The following is a 21,112-nucleotide window of genomic DNA, read 5'->3' as shown; positions in this document are numbered from 1 at the left end:
ATTTTAACAGAAGTAGCTCATAAGGTTCAACGAAAAATGTAGAAGATCCAGTGGATCAGTTCATACTCTAATCAGCTTATGCATAAGGTCCATATATGTGAAAGTGTCTATTCCACCTGTCTGTTCATAGAGTCCAACAATCCACACAAAAGGTTGTGGCAGTCTAACACAAGGATTTCCGGAATATTAGCCATGTTTCGCCGTCTTAGGCTTCATCAGTAGTACAAACTCATATACGATATCACAGGACAGTGGATCTTATAGCATAGTAGTAGCTGCTGTAAGGCAGGATATAAAATAATAATAATAATCACTGCAGATGGTGACAACAGTCACAAAATTAAAAGACGCCTGCTTCTTGGGAGAAAGGCGATGACAAACCTAGACAGCATCTTAAAAAGCAGAGACATCACCTTGCCAACAAAGGTCCGTATAGTTCAAGCTATGGTTTTCCCAGTTGTGATGTATGGAAGTGAGAGCTGGACCATAAAGAAGGCTGATCGCCGAAGAATGGATGCTTTTGAATTATCTTGCTGGAGGAGACTCTTGAGTGTCCCATGGACTGCAAGAAGATCAGAGCTATTCATTCTGAAGGAAATCAGCCCTGAGTGCTCACTGGAAGGACAGATCCTAAAGCTGAGGCTCCAAGACTTTGGCCACCTCATGAGAAGAGAAGACTCCCTGGAAAAGACCCTGATGTTGGGAAAGATGGAGGGACCAAGGAGAAGGGGACGACAGAGGACGAGATGGTTGGACAGTGTTCTGGAAGCTACCAGCATGAGTTTGACCAAAGTGCGGGAGGCAGTGGAAGACAGGAGTGCCTGGCGTGCTCTGGTCCAGGGGGTCATGAAGAGTCGGACACGACTAAACGACTAAATAATAATAATAATAATAATAATAATAATAATAATAATAATAATAATAATAATAATAATAAATTAGTCTATCAGAAATGCCCCTGACCCTGCTTTGCCCTCCTCCCAGGTATGCAGACGGGGTCCTTCTGTTTCACAACGATGAGGTTCTGAAGCAGGCAGCCGCTCCCCTGGCAAGAAAGGACACTCCTGAAGCCTCCTGCCAAGTCTCCTTCCCTTCTATGAATGCCTACCTCGCTTCCTGCCTTGCTGGGGTTCTCTGCCCACTAAAGATTTTCACATCACAAAGGTGAGTCCGAGGCAGGCGCTTGGAACAGGGGCTGGCTCTTGCTGCTTCCTGTCCAGCCGACCCTTGATTGAAGAGCCGTTCCATTGCATTCTCTTAAGAAAGGCCAAATGCTTTCTGCAGACGTGTGCGCCTGAGATAGCCTTCCCCAGCCTAGCACCCAACAGGCATTCCGGACTACAACTTCCATCCTATTTTTTTTTAAAATAAATATTTTATTAAGTTTTCACAATAAAAAAGCATACAAAGACAAAGAAAATACAACATCACAAAAAACAGTACAATACAAAAATACAAACATTGAACACATCAAAAAAAAGAAAAAAAGATAAAAACACATAAAAAAACAAAAATTCCCTCTTTCTTAGTTTCTCATCTTCAATTAACTTATTTTCCCGACTTCCTCACGTCTCCCATTCTTGTATCCCTTTTTAGAAATTAATTCAGCAAATTCATATCTTATTAATTTATCTGTTGTTAATCCAATCTTACATTTTACTTTGTTGCTAAGGCCCCTGCAATTCATTTCAATGTCCTTAACATTCATAAATTTTACAATATTTCTGCAAATAAATTTTAAATTTCTTCCAATCTTCCTCCACCGTCTCCTCTCCCTGGTCTCGGATTCTGCCAGTCATTTCCGCCATTTCCATGTAGTACAACTTCCATCCTAAGCGCCCTCGGCCCTTTATACCTGAAGGAGTGTCTCCACCCCCATCGTTCAGCCCGGACACTGAGGTCCAGCGCCGAGGGCCTTCTGGCGGTTCCCTCCCTGCGAGAAGCCAAGTTACAGGGAACCAGGCAGAGGGCCTTCTCGGTGGTAGCGCCCACCCTGTGGAACACCCTCTCATCAGATGTCAAGGAAATAAACAGCTGTCTGACTTTTAGGAGACATCTGAAGGCACCTCTGTTTAGGGAAGTTTTTAATGTTTAGTGTTTTTAATACAGTGGTACCTTGGGTTAAGAACTTAATTTGTTCCATAGGTCCATTCTTAACCTAAGGTACTATTTCTAGGTTAGCGGAGTCTGTAACCTGAAGCGTATGTAGCCCGAGGTACCACTGTACTATTTCTGGGTTAGCAGAGTCTGGTTACCAGAGTCTGTAACCTGAAGCGTCTGTAACCCGAGGTACCACAGGTTACAGACGCTTCAGGTTAGAGACTCCGCTAACCCAGAAATAGTACCTCAGGTTAAGAACTTTGCTTCAGGATGAGAACAGAAATCGCGCGGCGGCAGCAGTGGGAGGCCCCATTAGCTAAAGTTAAGAACAATTTCAGGTTAAGAATGGACCTCCGGAACGAATTAAGTACACTGTATTCTGTTGGGAAACCCAGCCAGATGGGCAGGGTATAAAATTATTATCCTTATTATCCAGCCCCAGAATGGTTTGGGAGGCCCTGGGGCAGGTGTTGCCTGTTACGTCTGCTCTTCTCAGCTCCCTGTCCCTTTCTTTGCAGTGGGGTTAGCATGGGGATGGAGCCCTGGGAGCTGCTGAAAACCGTCTGCCCCATGCCTGCCTTCAAGTTCCTCCACACAGCCCAAGCCAGCACAAGGTAGGAACAGGGGCCTCACTGGGAGGCTTCAACTCATTTCTGAGCACAATTCAAAGTGTTGGTGCTGACCTTTCAAGCCCTAAACAGCCTGGGTCCAGTATACCTGAAGGAGCGTCTCCACCTCCATTGTTCTGCCCGGACACTGAGGTCCAGCACCGAGGGCCTTCTGGCGGTTCCCTCGCTGCGAGAAGCCAAGTTACAGGGAACCAGGCAGAGGGCCTTCTCGGTGGTGGCACCCGCCCTGTGGAACGCCCTCTCACCAGATGTCAAAGAGAAAAATAACTACCAGACTTTTAGAAGACATCTGAAGGCAGCCCTGTTTAGGGAAGCTTTTTATGTTTAGTAGGTTATTGTATTTTAGTGTTTTGTTGGAAGCCGCCCAGAGTGGCTGGGGAAACCCAGCTAGATGGGCGGGGTATAAATAATAAATTATTATTATTACTATTATTATTACTACTACTACTACTACTGCTGCTGCTGTGTTGCTTGTTTTGCAGGGGGTGACACTAGATGACCCGGCATTGTAGGAGTTTGAACTAGTGGAGGAAAAGCCCTGTTGCCCTAGCACAGGCATAGGCAAACTCGGCCCTCCAGATCTTTTTGGGACTACAATTCCCATCATCCCTGACCATTGGTTCTGTTAGCAAGGGATGATGGGAGTTGTAGTCCCAAAACAGCTGGAGGGTCAAGTCCTGGGATGCCTGCGGGAGCTAGAATGCCGAATCCAGGCCAAAGTCTTATTTTCATTAAAACAGCTCTATTTCAAACAAAGGTGTAGAGTGAAGTCTATATTTTCAGACATAAAATAGGCAACCACTGCCACTCATATGTTATCAGCCCAGAGACGGAAGGAAGAGACAACCCTGACCAGAGAAGAATGGCACACCAAGACGATGGACTATGCCGAAATGGCAAAATTAACTGGGAAGCTCAGGAACCAAGAAGTCAAAAGCTTTAAAAAAGAATGGGGGGAAATTATAGTTTACTTAGAAGACCACTGTAAGGAGATGACAGCATTAGCAGGATTTTAAACACTCTTGTAATGTAATGAAAAATTACGGACAATTTAGATGGACAAAAAACAAGATAACAAACTGATAAAGGTAAAGGGGACCCCTGACCATTAGGTCCAGTCGTGTCTGACTCTGGGGTTGTGGTGCTCATCTCCCTTTATTGGGTGAGGGAGCCGGCGTACAGCTTCCGGGTCATGTGGCCAGCATGACTAAGCTGCTTCTGGCGAACCAGAGCAGCGCACGGAAACGCCGTTTACCTTCCCGCCAGAGCAGTACCTATTTATCTACTTGCACTTTGACGTGCTTTCGAACTGCGAGGTTGGCAGGAGCAGGGACCGAGCAACGGGAGCTCACCCCGTCGGGGGGATTCGAACCGCTGACCTTCTGATTGGCAAGTCCTAGGCTCTGTGGTTTAACCCACAGCACTACCCGCGTCCCAACAAACTGATAGGCAGTTATAAATGTTATTATTGGGACCCATGGCCAAGGTGGGAGTAGGTCACAAGATTCAGAGTAATCTCTGTGTATGGATTTTTGTATTTGTTTTGTTGCATTTGTTTCTTATTCTTTTAAAATCAAATAAAAATTATTTATATATATTTTAATACACAAAAGTAAAATAAAAATTCAATACAGTGGTACCTCGGGTTAAGTACTTAATTCGTTCCGGAGGTCCGTACTTAAACTGAAACCGTTCTTAACCTGAAGCACCACTTTAGCTAATGGGGCCTCCCGCTGCCACCGCGCCACCACTGCGCAATTTCTGTTCTCATCTTGAAGCAAAGTTCTTAACCCGAGGCACTATTTCTGGGTTAGCAGAGTCTGTAACCGGAAGCATATGTAACCCAAAGTACCACTGTTGTACCAGAATATATAGTGCTGCCTGACCCAGTTTAACTGGTATATAGACAGTGGGATGGCTCAGTTGTTATGTAGAAGGTCCCAGGATCAGTCCCCAATAGCACCTCCAAAATAGCATCTCCTTCTCCGAAACCCTGGATGGCCACCTGTCAGCCTGTGTACTAGATGGGTCTTTGGTCTGTCTTGGTATAAGCAGCGCTCATCATGGGCTGGCTAAGATGCAGAAGAATGGTGCAAGGCACCAGCTGGGGAACCCCCAAGGGGAACCCCCAGGGAAAGGCGGCTCAGAGCAGCAGGGCTTGTTGCTGGGACAGAGATGAGTGGTCAGACTGGGAAGAGGAGGTGTTGGAAGCTGAAGAGGCAACTGGGCTTAGTGAGCAGGGAGAGTCTGGGGCAGAGAGCAGTCCGGAGACGGAGAGGAAGGGAGCCAAGAAGCAGGGATGAGGCTATGCAACAACGGCCGCGAGAGTTCTGGTAGCACAAGGCTGGAAGACTGAAGAAACCCCAACTAAAGAATCATGGCAAGAAAAATTGATGGACTAGGCAGAACTGGCAAAACTGACATATAAGCTATGGGACAAGGATAACTGTGACTTTAAGGATGAATGGGAACCCTTTACAAAGTATCTGAAGACGCAACAAAGCGAACTGGACTCCTTGGCAGGTTTTGAATAAACATTCACAAACCTTTTATTGATAATAATCAGCTAAATAGTTTGAGGATCTATAAAACTTTGTAACATGCAGAAAACAGCATTCTTACAGAAACCAAGGACTGGAACTGAGGGAAGTCGGGGTGGGGGTGGGGGGGAGGGAGGAAAAATGGGGGGGGGGACAAGGATGATATGTGTTTGGATAATATGTCTTGTTATAATTTTGAATAAGTTTTTTTTAAAAAAAAGAAGAAGAAGCAGAAATGAGGCAGGTTGCTGGGGAAACAGGTTGCTGGGGGTCTCCCCCTCCTGCTGTGATCAGCTGCTATTGCCCCTGGGCTCCCAGAACCAGAAGAGATATGAAGAGGGGGGAGCAAAGATAGGCAGGGTGATGGAGTCTCAGATTCTGGCCGGGAAAGTGAGAAAGCAAGGGCCTTCAGTCCCCACAGCTGATCTGCTGAGGGTCTAACTAGGCCTGGCTTCCTGAGCTGTTTCGTTTCTTCGAAAAAATAGTTATCGTATTTTTCTTTCTATAACACTCACATTTTTTCTCCTAAAAAGTAAGGGAAAATGTCTGTGCATGTTATTGAGCGAATGTGTGGTCCCTGGAGCAGACTGGTCCGAGTGCAGAGGCAAAAATCAGGCAAAAATCAGATCCCGCGTCACGGAGGAGGGAAAGCTGTAGAGGAGGCTGCTGCTTTCCTGCATTCTGCCTCAGGGTCACCCCAAATTCACCATCAGATCACATAGCATGTCTACGGCTACAGCCCGCACCAAAAAAATCACGCACCCACTGTTGCCTGGGGCCACAATGGTGCAAAAACGTGGTTACAAAGCACAGATCCACATGGATTCTCAGGATTTTTGCATTGGGCTACCCAAAACTCACCGTCAAATCACATGTCTGTGGCCACAGCATGAAGCACAAAAATGATACATCCACTGTTTCATTCAGAATTTTTTTTCTTGTTTTCCTCCTCTAAAAACTATGTGCGTGTTATGGTCAGGTGCGTGTTATGGAGCAAAAAATACGGTAAGTTCTCTGACCCTGTTTGAGTTATTGCTCCTTACCTCCTTCCATATGGGATTGCCTTTGTGGTGAGCGGGCCCTGCGTTTCATTTCCCCAGGGGGACGGTGTTTTGGGACAGTCTGGTGTCTTCTGTGCTGCAGCCGCTGCCTCGCCAGTCTCTGGATGGAAATCCTGTATCCTTTCACTGGGGGGAGTTAAATGAGTAACTTGGGCTTCTCTACCTCTGGGCGTTTGCCCCCGTGCAGGCTGCAGTGTAAAATTCAGAGGAAGAATCTCCTGCCTCGATAGCAGATCATACTAGGAATTCAGCTGGGATAGAAGGTCAGGGGTCAGCAAACTTTCAGCAGGGGGCCAGTCCACTGTCCCTCAGACCTTGTGGGGAGCCGGACTATATTTTTTGGGGGGGGTAATGAACGAATTCCTATGCCCCACAAATAACCCAGAGATGTATTTTAAATAAAAGCACACATTCTACTCATGTAAAAACACCAGGCAGGCCCCACAAATAACCCAGAGATGCACTTTAAATAATAGGACACATTCTACTCATGTGAAAATACGCTGATTCCCAGACCGTCCGTGGGCCAGATTTAGAAGGCGATTGGGCCGGATCCAGTTCCCTGCCCATGGAACAAACTCTTCGTAAAATCCAGCCCAAAGCGGAATTTGGAAGGTAGTTTCAAAGAACAAATACCCTTAATGAAAACCATCCGGCTGGATTTCCCTGTTCCTGCTCTGTTTAGCCTAAGGCATTCCTGCTCCCTCGGGAGCATCCGTGGATGCAAGTCCCAGGGAAGGGCAGCAGGTGGTGGGTCGGGTGGCGAGGGCTCTTCCATCTCCTTTGTGCCTCGGTCCTTAGCAGGCTTGCCGGCAGCACCAGAGCACAGCCGTGCTGGCCGTGGCTCGCGGCCCCCGGGAAGACGCCTTTCTCGCGAACCCCAGTTTGGTCCTGAAGAAGCTGAGGCAAGGCTACCGCTGCGTTTCGTGGAACCCCTTCGCTGCCACTTACTGGACCGGTCAGTCTCGCAAGCCCCTGGTTCTGGTTCTGCCCAGGACGTTGTTTATTATTATTATTATTATTATTACTACTACTACTACTACTATTACAGTCATACCTTGGGTTGAAGTAGCTTCGGCTTGAGTGTTTTCAGGTTGCGCTCCGCGGCAACCCGGAAGTAACAGAGCGCGTTACTTCTGGGTTTCGCCGCTAACGCATGTGCAGACGCTCACAATGACGTCACACTCGTGCGCGGAAGCGGCGAATCGCAGCACGCTTCAGGGTACGAACGGGGTTCCAGAACGGCTCCCGTTCGCATCCAGAGGTACCACTGTACTGCTTACTGAATCTATATACAGTGGTACTTTTGTTCTCAAACTTAATCCGTTCCGGAAGTCCGTTCCAAAACCAAAGTGTTCCAAAACCAAGGCACGCTTTCCCATAGAAAGTAATGCAAAATGGAATAATCCGTTCCAGACTTTTAAAAACAACCCCTAAAACAGCAATTGAACATGAATTTTACTATCTAACGAGACCACTGATCCATAAAATGAAAGCAATAAACAATGTACTGCAGTCACACAATCAATCCGTCAGTAGCTGAACTGGGTTCCACACAGTCTCTCTCTCTCTCTCTCACACACACACACACACACAGCCACAAAGACACAAAATAAATAGCAAAAACAGACAGAACTCAGTGTAACACTCAAATGGGTCCTTAGTATATCCAAGTCAACTGCATATTATAATTTATCCACATTGAAGTTCTCCACAATATCCATAGTCTCTTTAACATTGCAGGAGTTGTTAAAAGTCTCCCAAAGAACTCAAGTGATTACCGTGTTCCTTTAGATACATTTTGTATTTGTCCCATTCCTTGTTGAAGTTTTGATCCTCCTGATTTCTGACTTTCCCTATCAATCTTGCTATCTCTGCATAGTCTGATAATTTCACCTGCTAGTCCGCTGACTGAGCACTCAGGGCTGATTTCCTTCAGAATGGAGAGGTTTGATCTTCTTGCAGTCCATGGGACTCTCAAGAGTCTCCTCCAGCACCAGAATTCAAAAGCATCCATTCTTCGGCGATCAGCCTTCTTTATGGTCCAGCTCTCACTTCCATACATCACTACTGGGAAAACCAGAGCTTTAACTATACGGACCTTAGTCGGCAAGGTGATGTCTCTGCTTTTTAATATTATATCCAAGCACGCTTAGTTTTAAAGGCCTGGCTGAATTATGATGCCAGGAGAATTTCCCAGGGGAGGCTGTTCCATGGGGTGGGGGCATCTTTGCATGCAGTTCCCAACACATCCTGATGATGTGCTTTGGACATCTGCTGTAAATCTATATATTTTAGGCTGGCTCCAGTTGTTGTTGTTTAGTCGTTTAGTCGTGTCCGACTCTTCGTGACCCCCTGGACCAGAGCACACCAGGCACTCCTGTCTTCCACTGCCTCCCGCAGTTTGGTCAAACTCATGTTCGTAGCTTCGAGAACACTGTCCAACCATCTCGTCCTCTGTCGTCCCCTTCTCCTTGTGCCCTCCATCTTTCCCAACATCAGGGTCTTTTCCAGGGAGTCTTCTCTTCTCATGAGTTGGCCAAATATTGGAGCCTCAGCTTCAGGATCTGTCCTTCCAGTGAGCACTCAGGGCTGATTTCCTTCAGAATTAAGCCTTTCCTTAAGGCTGGCTCCAGAGCTTGTGCTAATCCACCACCTCTGTCCTCCCTCCAGATGCTGCCAGCCTCGTGGCTCCTGGCCGGCACAGCTTGACCGTCTGTGCCAACCACAGCAGCTCAGCTGACCTCCTGCAGCGGGTGGAGCGGCGGGCGAGGGCCATGTACGAGAGCAACGCTTTCCTGCACTGGTACTGGAGGCACGGCTGCGAGGAAGGAGATTTTGAGCAGGCCTTTGAGACGGTGCGCTCCGTCCTGGGAGACTACAGCCACCTCGGGGAGTGAGCGCGACGGATGCAGGACCTCTAACAGACCACCTCGTAACACTTGGGAGGAGCGGGGCCCAAGGAAATATGGGGCGACTCTCGTTATGAATGTGCCACCCCCTGCAATCCACACCTGAACACACCCCAGGGTCAGCATGGCTGTGTGACTGTGTAAAACAGGGTTTCCAAACTTTGCTGTTTTTGGACTACAGTTCCCATCATCCCGGACTACTGCTAGCTAAGGATGATGGGAGTTGTAGTCCAAAAACTGCGGGAGACCAAGTTTGGGAAAGGACCTGACTCTGGCTTTCAAATGTATACCTGGAATCCCTTTTACAGGCGCTCTGGGCCACCCAGGAATGCTTTTGGGAATGATTCTCTTGGGAGGGTCAGAATGAGTCCTCTACCTAAAGTTTTTGGGGCACTTCCTGAACTTCAGCTCCCATGAGTCCCATTCAGCATGGCTTTTGGTCAAGGATGATGGGAGCTGCAGTCCGGCGACATCCGAAGGGCATCAGGAGCCTCATCCCTCTCTTTGAGCGAGGCCTGTCCATCAGGATCTCCAAAACCTAGTGCCCTGCCTGCTGACTTTCTGTGAAAGAATCACGTGTCCATCTGCGATGGGCTCCCAGATAGTGTCCCACCAACCACCAGTGGTCTGTGAATGTCCATGCTGGAGAGTTTTAATTTTAATAAATTCCAAAGCATTTATCACAGTGCTGGACAGTTGCTATACAACAGGCAGGAGAATCATTGAGTGGTTCGTGAAGACCCTCAGTAACTTTCAAGTGGTCCGTGGAAGGTTTGGAAACCAGTGCTCTGTGCTTTAAAACATCCAGCAGCGTCCCTTAGTTGGAGATGCGTAGTGTACATAGGGCAACCTTTGCCCCACGCCACCCCGGCACTCTCCAGATGTTTGCCACTGCAACTCCCAAAAGGCCAGTACGAAAGGGTGCGCTGTGGGTGCCAGCGGGGACCTTTGTGGGTGAGGCCAGGCGCTATTTGGGGGAGCTCTGTTTTAATAGATGGGTACTGTCACGGAGCTGGCAGGGAAGGCTCCGGAGTTGAAGGAGGGGGAGAGAGAGGGGTCGGTAGAAGAGGCAGCACTGAAAGAGGGTGAAGAGCAAGGGGAAGCTACTCAGGTGATGTTATCAGGCATCAGCACCTCTCTACCAGCTCAAGCACTGTGCTGGTCCCGAGGGTTAACCATGCGGCGAGGTCCGAGTCCAGTCCGAGGTCGAGGGTGCGGTATAGAGGCTGTCCATCAAAGCTGAAGCGGGATCCAAGGAAGGGAGTCGGGTGAGGTCAGGAACTCTGGCAGACGAGCAGGACAGGAACAGGCTACCAACAATGTTGCTCCCGCAACCTGGGACTGGGGCTGGCTGGCTTTTATCTGCCCCGAGGCATAGGGCAGCTCCTATCCTCAGGTGACTCGCCTCTCCTGGCCTGGAGGCAAGCACTCCTCCTGCGGGAACTTAATTCCCTCCGCCTCTCTGCCCTGAGCCTCTGCAGCTCAGGAGAGGCTGGAGGGTTACTGGACCCAGAGGCAACCTCAGCTTCCCCTGACGGGGCTGAGAGTGGAGCACCTGCAGGCAATGGGTCCTCCATCACCTCAGGAGCCAGAGCAGACTCAGCTGGTGCCTACACCTGAGGATCCAGCACAGGTGAGGACCCTTCAGGCTCAGGCCCTGGCTCAGCTGGTTCTGGAGGCGGGGAATCCTGTGCAGGCTGGGATCCCTCAGGTTCAGCCTCCGAGTCCGAATCCCAGGCCATCCCAGGCACGGAGGGAGAGGAAAGACCTGTTCCGTCAGCTCAGGACAGGAGGGGGTTAAAACGCCGGGAACAACCGTTTGGGATTGCCCAAGGTGCTTTGCTGGAGGAGGAGCAGGAAGTCCCCTCTCCCAGGATCTGCTATGGATGATTCGGACGCTGGAAGTGATGCGCTGTACCTTGTAAATATGTACAATAAAGACTGTAAAATACGTCTCTGATTGAGCAGAGGGATTTATTGCGAAGGGCTCAACAAACCCATCACAGGTGCAGAGGTGGCAGTGCCCTCATGTTGCGGCGAAGGAAACTGCTTTCCCTGCCTGTCAGAGAACTGCCATCGGCTCAGGGGCAAGAGGGGAAAAGCCGGATGGATTACAGAGAGCCCCCAAAGATTGTGGGAAGCAGCACCTCCTCAGCGGAGGAGAGTAACCATGCCTCCAGTGGAGAGGAGCTGCAGGGCTCGGAGGAGGCGTGGTGGTGCCAGGACACCTTGCCTGGGCAAAGAGGGGAGGAGAGAGGTCCTCCGTTACCCACGCCCTCCCTGCGCAGTAGGCCTCTGCGCCAAGAGGGGAGGCGCAGACTGGGAGTCAAGAAACTACTTTGCCGGGGAAGGTTTAAGGACTGCCCACTCTCAGATTCTGCCAGTGAATGAGCCAGCCACGGAATAGTGGCGCTCTGCATGGTGAAGGTTTTTTCTGGCACCAATAACAGGGCTTTACAACAGACCAGGGAGGCATTTGCCTGATTGCTCTCGAGCAACCCCCTGATACCCTTACACTGCCCATCACCCTCCAATCTCCCATCTTGCAGGGGCAGAGGAGGAGCAAGCGTCAAGGCCGTGTCAAGACCTTTGCTATTCCAGAGGAAGGTCTGCTCCAAGAGCAATCACAGGCAATGTTGGGCCATCCCTTCACTGAACTGCCTCTCCAAACAGTCCGCGCCACTGTAAAATGAGCTGCTTAACAGTGGAAGATTGGCAGATGAAGATGATGGATTTTTGGGAGCTGGCCGACCTGACTGGAAGAGCCCGCGACCAGAAGGAGGAGGAGTACCACGAAGAATGGAAGAAATTTAAAGATTACTTAGTTAAATATGTTAAGATAACTTAATGGGAAGAGCTTGCAAATAAATCGATAGGAGTGAAATATGTAAGGATCAGATTTAAGGTGTTTAATGTCAAACTAGAAAGAATGAAAGAGGTTAAGTGACCCAAGTTAATTTTTTGAGAAAATCGATTTTGGGAAACTGCTAAAAATGAGATACAATGAAATTCAACCAAGGGGGTTTGAGGAAGTCACTTAATAATGTTACCAAGGTCTAAATAAGATGTTTGTTTGTGTGTTTTGAAACTGTGAAAATCAATTAAAAAACTGAAAAAAGAAAAATGAGTTGCTTAATTTGGAGACTTGAGTCCCCTATTATGGACTTTTCCTGAAATGTAGGTGTCAGGGGCTCAGGGACAGAGGCACAGGGGAGACAGGAGATGGAGAGCGAATGGGAAGAATCTGAGGACAGCCGGGGGGGGGGGGAGAATGACAGTGATCCGAGGGATTCCATGAGCCTCTCCAGCGAATCAGAGGATTCCCAGAAGGGGGCACCGGTGGTCAGGACAAGGGGGGTCCCAGGGGGGACGCACCAGAAGCAAGGGGCCAGCGGGGACCCCCAAAGCAGCAGCTGGAGATCAGGACCAGCTTCCCCACCAGAGCGTAGTGGGGGGGAAGAGTCCCAGGTGTCAGGTCCAGCTAGCCACCCTGAAGGGGGAAGCAGTGACAGGAGCAGCGTAACGGTCAGAAGGAAGGTGGAAGGCTGCGCGCGCGCGCCAAGTTCAAATGTACAGGCGCGCGGGACAGCAGAAAGCCCGGATTGGGAACCAGGTCCTAAAGCCCGCCGGAGGGAGGGCGAACAAATCAGGGGAATCAGCGTCAGAAGAATCTAGGAAGGTCGAAACCCCGGCGGGCAGGAGGACCCAGCGTAAGAGAGAGCAGAGGAAGAGGTGGAGCAAGGCTAGGATCTTAAGCTGGTGTCAGCGGGGAGGGGATTCAGATGGAGCGTCAACTGTCTAGGGTTTCAGACGTAGGGCTGCACGCCCCGGCTGTCAAACCGAAAAGGAACTTCAATAAAGACTTCTGTATATAAAGAGAAACTGGCGTTGGTCCTTTGTGAGCTGGGACCTGAGGCAGCCCTGACAGTAGGATATCCCCTGAAACGGGTACCCTGCTGTCTTTTGAAGCCCTTGGCCGCTGGCAAGAAATTCTTCTACAAGGATGGCAGAAGGAGCATGTAGGACAAAAGGATGCAGTCCCAAACCAAACTGTCCAGGTAGATTCCTCTTTGAAGGGGAATTGGCCCCATTCTTGAGAAGTGTTTGAATGAAGCCCTCGTCTTCCTCTCTCTCTCTCTCTCTCTCTCTCTCTCTCTCTCTCTCTCTCTCCGCCTATCAGCAACAGGATAAGGAGGGGAGGTTTCCTAGCTCAGCCTTCCCCAACTACAACTCCCAGCATCCCCTTCTCATTGACATTGGGGGCTTGACATCTTTCCGCAGGGCCTGCAAGACAGAGCTGTTCCGCCTCGCCTTTAGTTTGGGCTCGGTCTGACCCTTAGGTTTCCCTCCCCTTATGAGCTATTTTAAAATGAGGCTGCATTTTAAATTGCATTTTAACCTGTATTTTAAATTGCTTCCCCCTCCTCCCTCTCTTCCCCCCCCTATTATGTTTTTACTGTGATTTTATTTTATTGGTGTTAGCTGCCCTGGGCCCGGCTGTGGCCGGGGAGGGTGGGGTATAAATAAAATTTATTATTATTATTATTATTATTATTATTATTATTATTATTATTATTATTATGGGATTCTGGAGTCATTGCATTACGGATAAGAAGCCTTACAGTCCTGTTTTGCTTTTGTGGGGAGGGAATCGGTGAGACGTTAGCCTAAGCGTCTTTCCTCCCACCGACAAATCTTCATTTGCACCTCGCCCAGCAGAACTCGGAGTCTTATTCCGACACTTTCAGCAAAGTTTATAAGTTTTCTCTCACTAATTTATTACCAATCTCTGTGAATACCATATGGTGAAATGTACAAGTGTTATTAACAATGTAGATTCCCTAGACGTCTGTTATACTCTCTGCCTATTCCAAAAAACAAAACATATTTTGACACGCTCAGAGGTCCATTTCTTTAGTTCCACCCGTAAGAAATAAGACCCGGCGCGTTCCGGCTCTGCTACACGATGCTGAGGACGGAAGGGGGCTTGTTCTTCACCGCTGCTTGGACGGATCCGGGCTTCTTCCGCATTTGCTCAAGGGTAGACATGGCTCCAGCGTATTTGTGCTTTCAAACAGAGAAAGAGATGGGGCTGTTATTCCTGGCATTCTCGGGGGTGGGGTGCAAAAAAAATATGTCTTGAAATAAGAGGGATGCAAGATGGAGCTGTGGGTTAAACCACAGAGCCTAGGGCTTGCTGATCAGAAGGTTGGCGGTTCGAATCCCCGCGACGGGGTGAGCTCCCGTTGCTCGGTCCCTGCTCCTGCCAACCTAGCAGTTCAAAAGCACATCAAAGTGCAAGTAGATAAATAGGTACCACTCCGGCGGGAAGGTAAATGGCGTTTCTGTGTGCTGCTCTGGTTCGCCAGAAGTGGCTTAGTTATGCTGGCCACATGACCCGGAAGCTGTACGCCAGCACCCTCGGCCAATAAAGCGAGATGGGCGCCGCAACCCCAGAGTCGGCCACAACTGGACCTAATGGTCAGGGGTCCCTTTACCTTTAAGATCTTGCCAACCAGAAGTGGCTTTTCAGAGCCCTGATAATATTGGCTTTCAGTTAAAACAAAATCTATTTAAGCCTCCAGCCCATGTGGGGCTTTAGAAGGTTTCTTGTCAAGGCCTGGGAGGCGTCCAGTAATTTTGGATGGGGTGTTCGGGTGCTCAAAATTCCCACTCTGCTCTGTTCCTCCTAGGCCTTTTCTCCCCATCCCTTTTAATACTCAAACTTCCCCCACCCCTAACCTTGACGTAAGTTGCAAAAATAGATTCAGCATTAGGTCAAACCAATAGTTCAAACAAGCACGAACTTTTTGCAGGCCTCTTCCATGAGACCAAGTGAGTATTTATAGAGTGCTGAAGTATAGAACGAGCTCCTCTGCGTCCCTTTTCGGTCTCATCCTGGCCTATTTCTGCAGGCAAAAGGCTGCCAATTAAGCTGCCGTGTTGCATATGACGTTGTGATGCAAGTTCCGTTGTCCAATAATTTATAGAAGCGGCTGCACTCTCTGGTTTGCTTACTATTCTAGCAAAGCGCTTGCCACTTTCGATGGGCAGGTGAACGAGGGGAGAGGCCTGCGCCATGTTAACATCCTGCTGGAATTACTGTGCTGGGCCCGGGAGTAACCCGTTAAACGCAGTCCAGGACCAGACCAGAATCCGAAGGTTCTGCTGGGAGTCAGTCCGCCAGGGCCAAGGCAGGACACGAGGCAGGAAACCAGGCAAGGACAGGTGCCGGATCTAGCAGACAGCAATGTTGCTCCACAACCTGGGACAGTGTCCAACAGCCTTTTATCTCTGACGGGGTAGCGGCCGGTCCTGATCCCCCAGTGACTCACCTCTCTGTTTCGCCCAAAGGCGAGCACTCCTCCTGCGAGTACAGTGGTACCTTGGGTTAAATACTTAATTTGTTCCAGAGATCCGTTCTTAACCAGAAACTGTTCTTAACCTGAAGCACCACTTTAGCTAATGGGGCCTCCCGCTGCTGCTAGAGCATGATTTCTGTTCTCATCCTGAAGCAAAGTTCTTAACCCGCGGTACTATTTCTGGGTTAGCAGAGTCTGTAACCTGAAGCGCATGTAACCCCAGGTACCACTGTACTCAGGTCTCTCCTCTCAGACCTCAGTCTCTGCAGCTCGGGAGACGTCGGTGGGTTACTAGACCCAGAGGCCGCCTCAGCCTCCCCTGACCCAACCAGTAGTGGAGCAGCTGTGAGTGATGGCCCAGCTGAAGGCAATGAGGGAATCCCCACATCTGGAGCCAGGGCAGGCTCAGGCCCCGGACTCAGCCCAGCTGGTGTTTGCTGTAGGGGAACCTGTGCAGACTGGGCCTCTTCAGGATCAGGCCCCAGACTTGGTTCAGATGATGCCCGAGGCAAAGGATCCGGTGCAGACTGAGACTCTTCTGGTTCCGAGTCCAAGCCCCAGTCCCAGGCCATCACATACTGGGACAGTTCTCTGTTTTGCAAGCTGAGAGCCAGCAGCAACATCCCGCCCTCTGGATTCTAACCAGCAGCAACTCATAAGCTTTTGTCTGCACAACCGGATACCGAAGATGAACATCCAAGAACCCATTCCACCTTTTTACACACCGGTTGCTCGTTATTTGTGGGGCAAAAGGTTCTGCGAAATACGAAACTTTTAAATGCCTTTCTGTTCCTGCTGGGGTCTAATAAGAGACATTGTTTTGTTGATTTTACTTCCGTAATATCAATGCAGGCGCCAACTTTGATTCGTTATAGGGCATTAACGGGATGATAAGAAGAGGCTGGCTGATGAATCAAGCCAAAGGTGCATCTAGTCTCACAGCAGTCAAAATTCCTGCCCCAAGGATGGATGCCCCAAGGAAAACCCAGAAGCTCTTATTCCCTGGAAAGCAAAGGATACAAGAGATGCCCAGCTGGATCAGACCAAGGAGGGTCCATCTGTTGTATGTCAGGAGTGCGTGCAGGAGCCAGGCCCTGTGACCAGTAGGGCTTTGCAGGACTGGGGCCTTCCTAAGTTTGTTCTGAAGAGGCAAGGCGCGGCCACACAGGTGAGGCCGCTTGGTAACTCACAGCACCTGGTGGCAAGAGCCGGGAAGGGATATAAGGTCAGCATTTCCCTTCAGCTCTTGGCCACAGCAACACGCTTCCTGCCTTGCTGTGTTTGGCTTCTTGCTTCCTGATCCTTGAACCTCGGCTTCTTGACTCCTTGCTTCTTGATCCTCGGACCCTTGACTTCTTGACTCCTTGCTTTCTGAACCTCAGACTCTTGGCTTCCTGATTCCTGGCTTCTGGACCCCCGTTCCTGCTCCCACCCTGCCATCTTGCCCCCGGTCCTGACGTCCCCTGCCAGGACTTTGATCGCCCATGAACCGGACCGTGACATTGTAAAATATTAGCCCCAGCTAGATGCCTCTGGAAAACTCAGAAAGAGGAGCTAAAAAGATCACGGCCATCTCCCGATTCCCTTCAGCATCTGATATAGAACCAAAGGAACCTAGAGGTTCACAGTTTTACCTTCCGGTCCACCTTTGCTTTGGCATTGTAGAAGGAGACAGAATCCGGGCAGAACGGCAGCACTTCCTGCTGCATCCGCTCAAACCTCTCCTGTTCGTCTTCATCCTGGAAGGAGGAGAAGAGAGGAATGCAAAAGCAAAGAATGAAACAGTGGGGCTTCATCAACGTACACAGCAAATCTGACCTACTGAATGATGGGAAGCGGGGCCAGCCCAAGACATTTTGGCACTGGGAGGGGGACACACACCACAAAATGGTGTCCTGCCTCACCAGGGGAGAAGTGGGAAGCAAAGACGGTCTACCTGGCTGATGCATGTGCCAAATATCTCTGTAACTCCAGAGGAGGAGAAGGCATGGTCAAAGAGATACAGCGAGCCCCAAGAAGACTAGGACTAGCCGCCTGAGAAATCCAAATGCGATTTTGGCTTTAAATGCAGTGTAAGGTAGCCTCTGGGATGCGGGTGGCACTGTGGGTTAAACCACAGAGCCTAGGACTTGCCGATCAGAAGTTCGACGGTTCAAATCCCTGCGACGGGGTGAGCTCCCGTTGCTCGGTCCCTGCTCCTGCCAACCTAGCAGCTCGAAAACACGTCAAAGTGCAAGTAGATAAATAGGTACCGCTCCGGCGGGAAGGTAAACGGTGTTTCCGTGGTTTGCCAGAAGCGGCTTCATCATGCTGGCCACATGACCCGGAAGCTGTACGCCGGCTCCTTCAGCCAGTAAAGCGAGATGAGCGCCGCAACCACAGAGTCGGCCACGACTGGACCTAATGGTCAGGGGTCCCTTTACCTTTAAGGTAGTCTCTGTGGGAGTATATTGTATTTAATTATGGGGTATCAGAGTTTTTAGGGGGCTAACCAGGCTGGGATAGCAGGCTTGTTGGTTTCTGAATGTCTGATGTAGATTTTTTTTCAATTTTGTTGTTCTGTATGGGACAATGACAATAAAGATTATCGTATCGGATCGTTGCGACACCAAGTAGTGTGTTGTGGAGGGAGGAATCGGGAAAGACCTCCCTTTTCCCCTCTTATAAATCATGGTGTGTCCTTCAGAAGATAGGAAAGGTCATCTTCCCTTCAATGAATCTTGCACTGTGCATTGTGTGTGACACACACACACACACACACACACACCCCTTTTCTCCCCCTCCTCTGAAGGGCACAGGGATTCTTGCAAGAGTTATTGGGGGTTTTCTGGGTCTGCAACAACTTGGCAGTTGCCAGCATGGATCAGCTCTTGGGTTCCAATGGTTGATTAGCGCTTAGCAGCTGATGAGTGAAACAGAGCGAGGAAGGCCAAGGTATGCGTCTCGGCTTTACTTACCAGGGTTAGGACTCTGTTAATTGGGATCATTCCCAGCCTTATGGCTCCCCCAGGCCTCAAGGCTTCCTGGACCTCCTCTGGGATGAGGAAGGACTCGTTGTACCAGATTTCGAATTCTGGAAGGAGGTGGACATATGGTCAGTTATCTCCTATATCCTATATATTGCATGTATTTTGTTTTTCTTTGTGTATTTTTCAAATTGCATTTGAACAACCAAGTCCATTTTGCCCGCCTGTAACCTTCAGTCAAAACACGAAGGTCACACCATCTGCATGCTTGTTCTCTGAAAATTCACTTATCTGCACTTAAATAATTATGCCCAAACCTCACTACACTCTGCAGATTCACTTATCTAAACAGTCAACTTCCTTTTTTTGTACTTTGCTGGTCAGTGGCAGCCGCTTTCAGGCAGAAAGCAGGAATAATAATTTAATAAAAATAATAATTTATTATTTATACCCCGCCCATCTGGCTGGGTTTCCCCAGCCACTCTGGGTGGCTTCCAAGAGAATATTAAAATACAACAATCTATTAAACATTAAAAGCTTCCCTAAACAGGGCTGCCTTCAGATGTCTTCTAAAAGTCTGGTAGTTGTTTTTCTCTTTGACATCTGGTGGGAGGGAGTTCCACAGGGAGGGTGCCACCACCGAGAAGGCCCTTGGAGCTGGATCTCAGTGCAGTGGGCTGAACGATGGGGGTGGAGACGCTCCTTCAGGTCTACTGGGCCGAGACCGTTTAGGGCTTTAAAAGTCAGCACCAACACTTTGAATTGTGCTCAGAAACGTACTGGGGACAAGAGCAGATGAATTGAAGAGCCGAAAAATCTGACAAATGAGGGAGGGGAGGTCAGGCAAATCAGTTTTTAAATTTTGCCTCTCTTTTACTGATAGGCTGCAGTGATTTCAGGAAGAAACCATGGAGCTGGTCGGGAGTGGACAAATTCTGCATTAGAAATGTCCCCTTAGGAAATAATGGAAATTGTGGACTTGTTGTGCGAACACTCTCCTAACAAATGATTTCTTGGGAATGCATTGTGTTCAGTAAGCGGGACCTGTGCGCACTAAGGGCGCTGTGATTCAAATTCCAGTCTGCTGCTATCATAATTTCTTTCAAGAATCTGGAACGTTTCATCTATTCCCCCGGAGTATTTTCAGGCCCTTCCGGTTTGGGGTCCTCTGTCTCTGCCTTATTCCAAGCCTGAAGATGCTGGGGGGTGCTGAACGCAGCCCTCCAACCAGCTAAAACCTTCTGGTTGTTCCAGCTACCGTATTTTTCGCTCTATAAGACGCACCAGACCACAAGACGCACCTAGTTTTTGGAGGAGGAAAACAAGGGAAAAAATATTCTGAATCTCAGAAGCCAGAACAACAAGAGGGATCACTGCGCAGCGATCCCTCTTGCTGTTCTGGCTTCTGAGATAGCTGTGCAGCCTGCATTCGCTCCATAAGACGCACACACATTTGCCCTTACTTTTTAGGAGGGAAAAAGTGAGTCTGATAGAGCAAAAAATACGGTATATCCGGTTGATTTCGCTGCCGCGCTCGTTCTTGAACTCCTCAAAGGCTGATGTCTTTGCAGGTGGGGAACTGTTAATAATAATAATAATAATAATTTTTATTTATACCCCGCCCTCCCCAGCCAAGACCAGGCTCAGGGCGGCTAACACCCGATATAAAAACAAATTGATTAAGATACAACTTAAAAACAAGATTAAAATACAACATCAAAATGTTAAAATGCAGCCTCATTTCACTGGAAATTCAAATCAGAAACTTTTTGGGAGATGAAAACTTCAACTCAAGAAGAGAAGGACAATTTTTAAAAAAACCCAGCCATTCCAAGCCAGAGGTGGTATGTGTGTATGTTTGTGTGTGGGACATTCTCTGGGGTGTCATGAATTTCCCTACAGAGCCAGGAGGAAAATAAACCCTTCAGGGCATAGGGAGGGAAAAGGCTGAGCTTGGAGACTGGAGATAAACCCCATAAGAGTCCGCCTGAGTCAGAATCATAGAGTTGGAACAGGAGACCAAGAGTCTCTGCAATGCGCTCTACGTGGGGCTACCTTTGAAGGTGACCCTGAAATTATGACTAATCCAGAATGCGGCAGCTAGACTGGTGACTGGGAGCGGCCGCCGAGACCACATAACACCGGTCCTGAAAGACCTGCATTGGCTCCCAGTACATTTCCGAGCACAATTCAAAGTGCTGGAGCTGACCTTTAAAGCCCTAAACAGCCTCAGCCCTATGTACCTGAAGGAGTATCTCCACCCCCATCGTTCTGCCCGTACACTGAGGTCCAGCTCTGAGGGCCTTCTGACGGTTCCCTCGCTGCGAGAAGCAAAGTTACAGGGAACCAGGCAGAGGGCCCTCGCAGTGGTGGCTCCCGCCCAGTGGAATGCCCTTCCGTCAGATGCCACAGAGAAAAACAACTACAGACTTTTAGAAGACATCTGAAGGCAGCCCTGTTTAGGGAAGCTTCTAATGTTTGATAGGTTATTGTATTTTAATATTCTGTTGGAAGCCGCCCAGAGTGGCTGGGGAAGCCCAGC

General features: G+C 49.1%; 2 protein-coding genes across 3 annotated transcripts in view; one reads left to right on the top strand and one right to left on the bottom strand.

Moving 5' to 3' along the window:
* LOC310689431 (tubulin delta chain-like) overlaps positions 1-11,202 on the top strand; it is a gene marked incomplete at its 5' end in the record, with an annotated part of 28,853 nt that extends 17,651 nt beyond the window's left edge. For both annotated transcript variants that reach the window (XM_083467138.1, XM_083467137.1), the window contains 5 exons: positions 985-1,164; positions 2,619-2,714; positions 6,370-6,445; positions 7,147-7,288; positions 9,004-11,202. In XM_083467138.1, the coding sequence (XP_083323264.1) occupies positions 985-1,164; positions 2,619-2,714; positions 6,370-6,445; positions 7,147-7,288; positions 9,004-9,230 (721 nt within the window). In that variant the 3' untranslated portion in view covers positions 9,231-11,202. The remainder of the gene's footprint in view (positions 1-984; positions 1,165-2,618; positions 2,715-6,369; positions 6,446-7,146; positions 7,289-9,003) is intronic.
* A 2,793-nt stretch (positions 11,203-13,995) lies between these two features.
* KIF9 (kinesin family member 9) overlaps positions 13,996-21,112 on the bottom strand; it is a 37,861-nt gene continuing 30,744 nt past the window's right edge. The window contains exons 17-20 of the mRNA XM_083469093.1: positions 20,076-20,149; positions 18,562-18,677; positions 17,239-17,343; positions 13,996-14,309 (exon numbers count right to left, since the gene is read on the bottom strand). Coding sequence (XP_083325219.1) covers positions 14,202-14,309; positions 17,239-17,343; positions 18,562-18,677; positions 20,076-20,149 — 403 coding nt within the window. The 3' untranslated portion in view covers positions 13,996-14,201. The remainder of the gene's footprint in view (positions 14,310-17,238; positions 17,344-18,561; positions 18,678-20,075; positions 20,150-21,112) is intronic.

Source organism: Podarcis liolepis (assembly GCF_965112155.1).
Source record: "Podarcis liolepis genome assembly, chromosome: 12".
NCBI classification, from domain to species: domain Eukaryota; kingdom Metazoa; phylum Chordata; class Lepidosauria; order Squamata; family Lacertidae; genus Podarcis; species Podarcis liolepis.
Note: the sequence above shows the minus strand (reverse complement) of the source record. Positions and strands in the feature narration are given on the sequence as shown.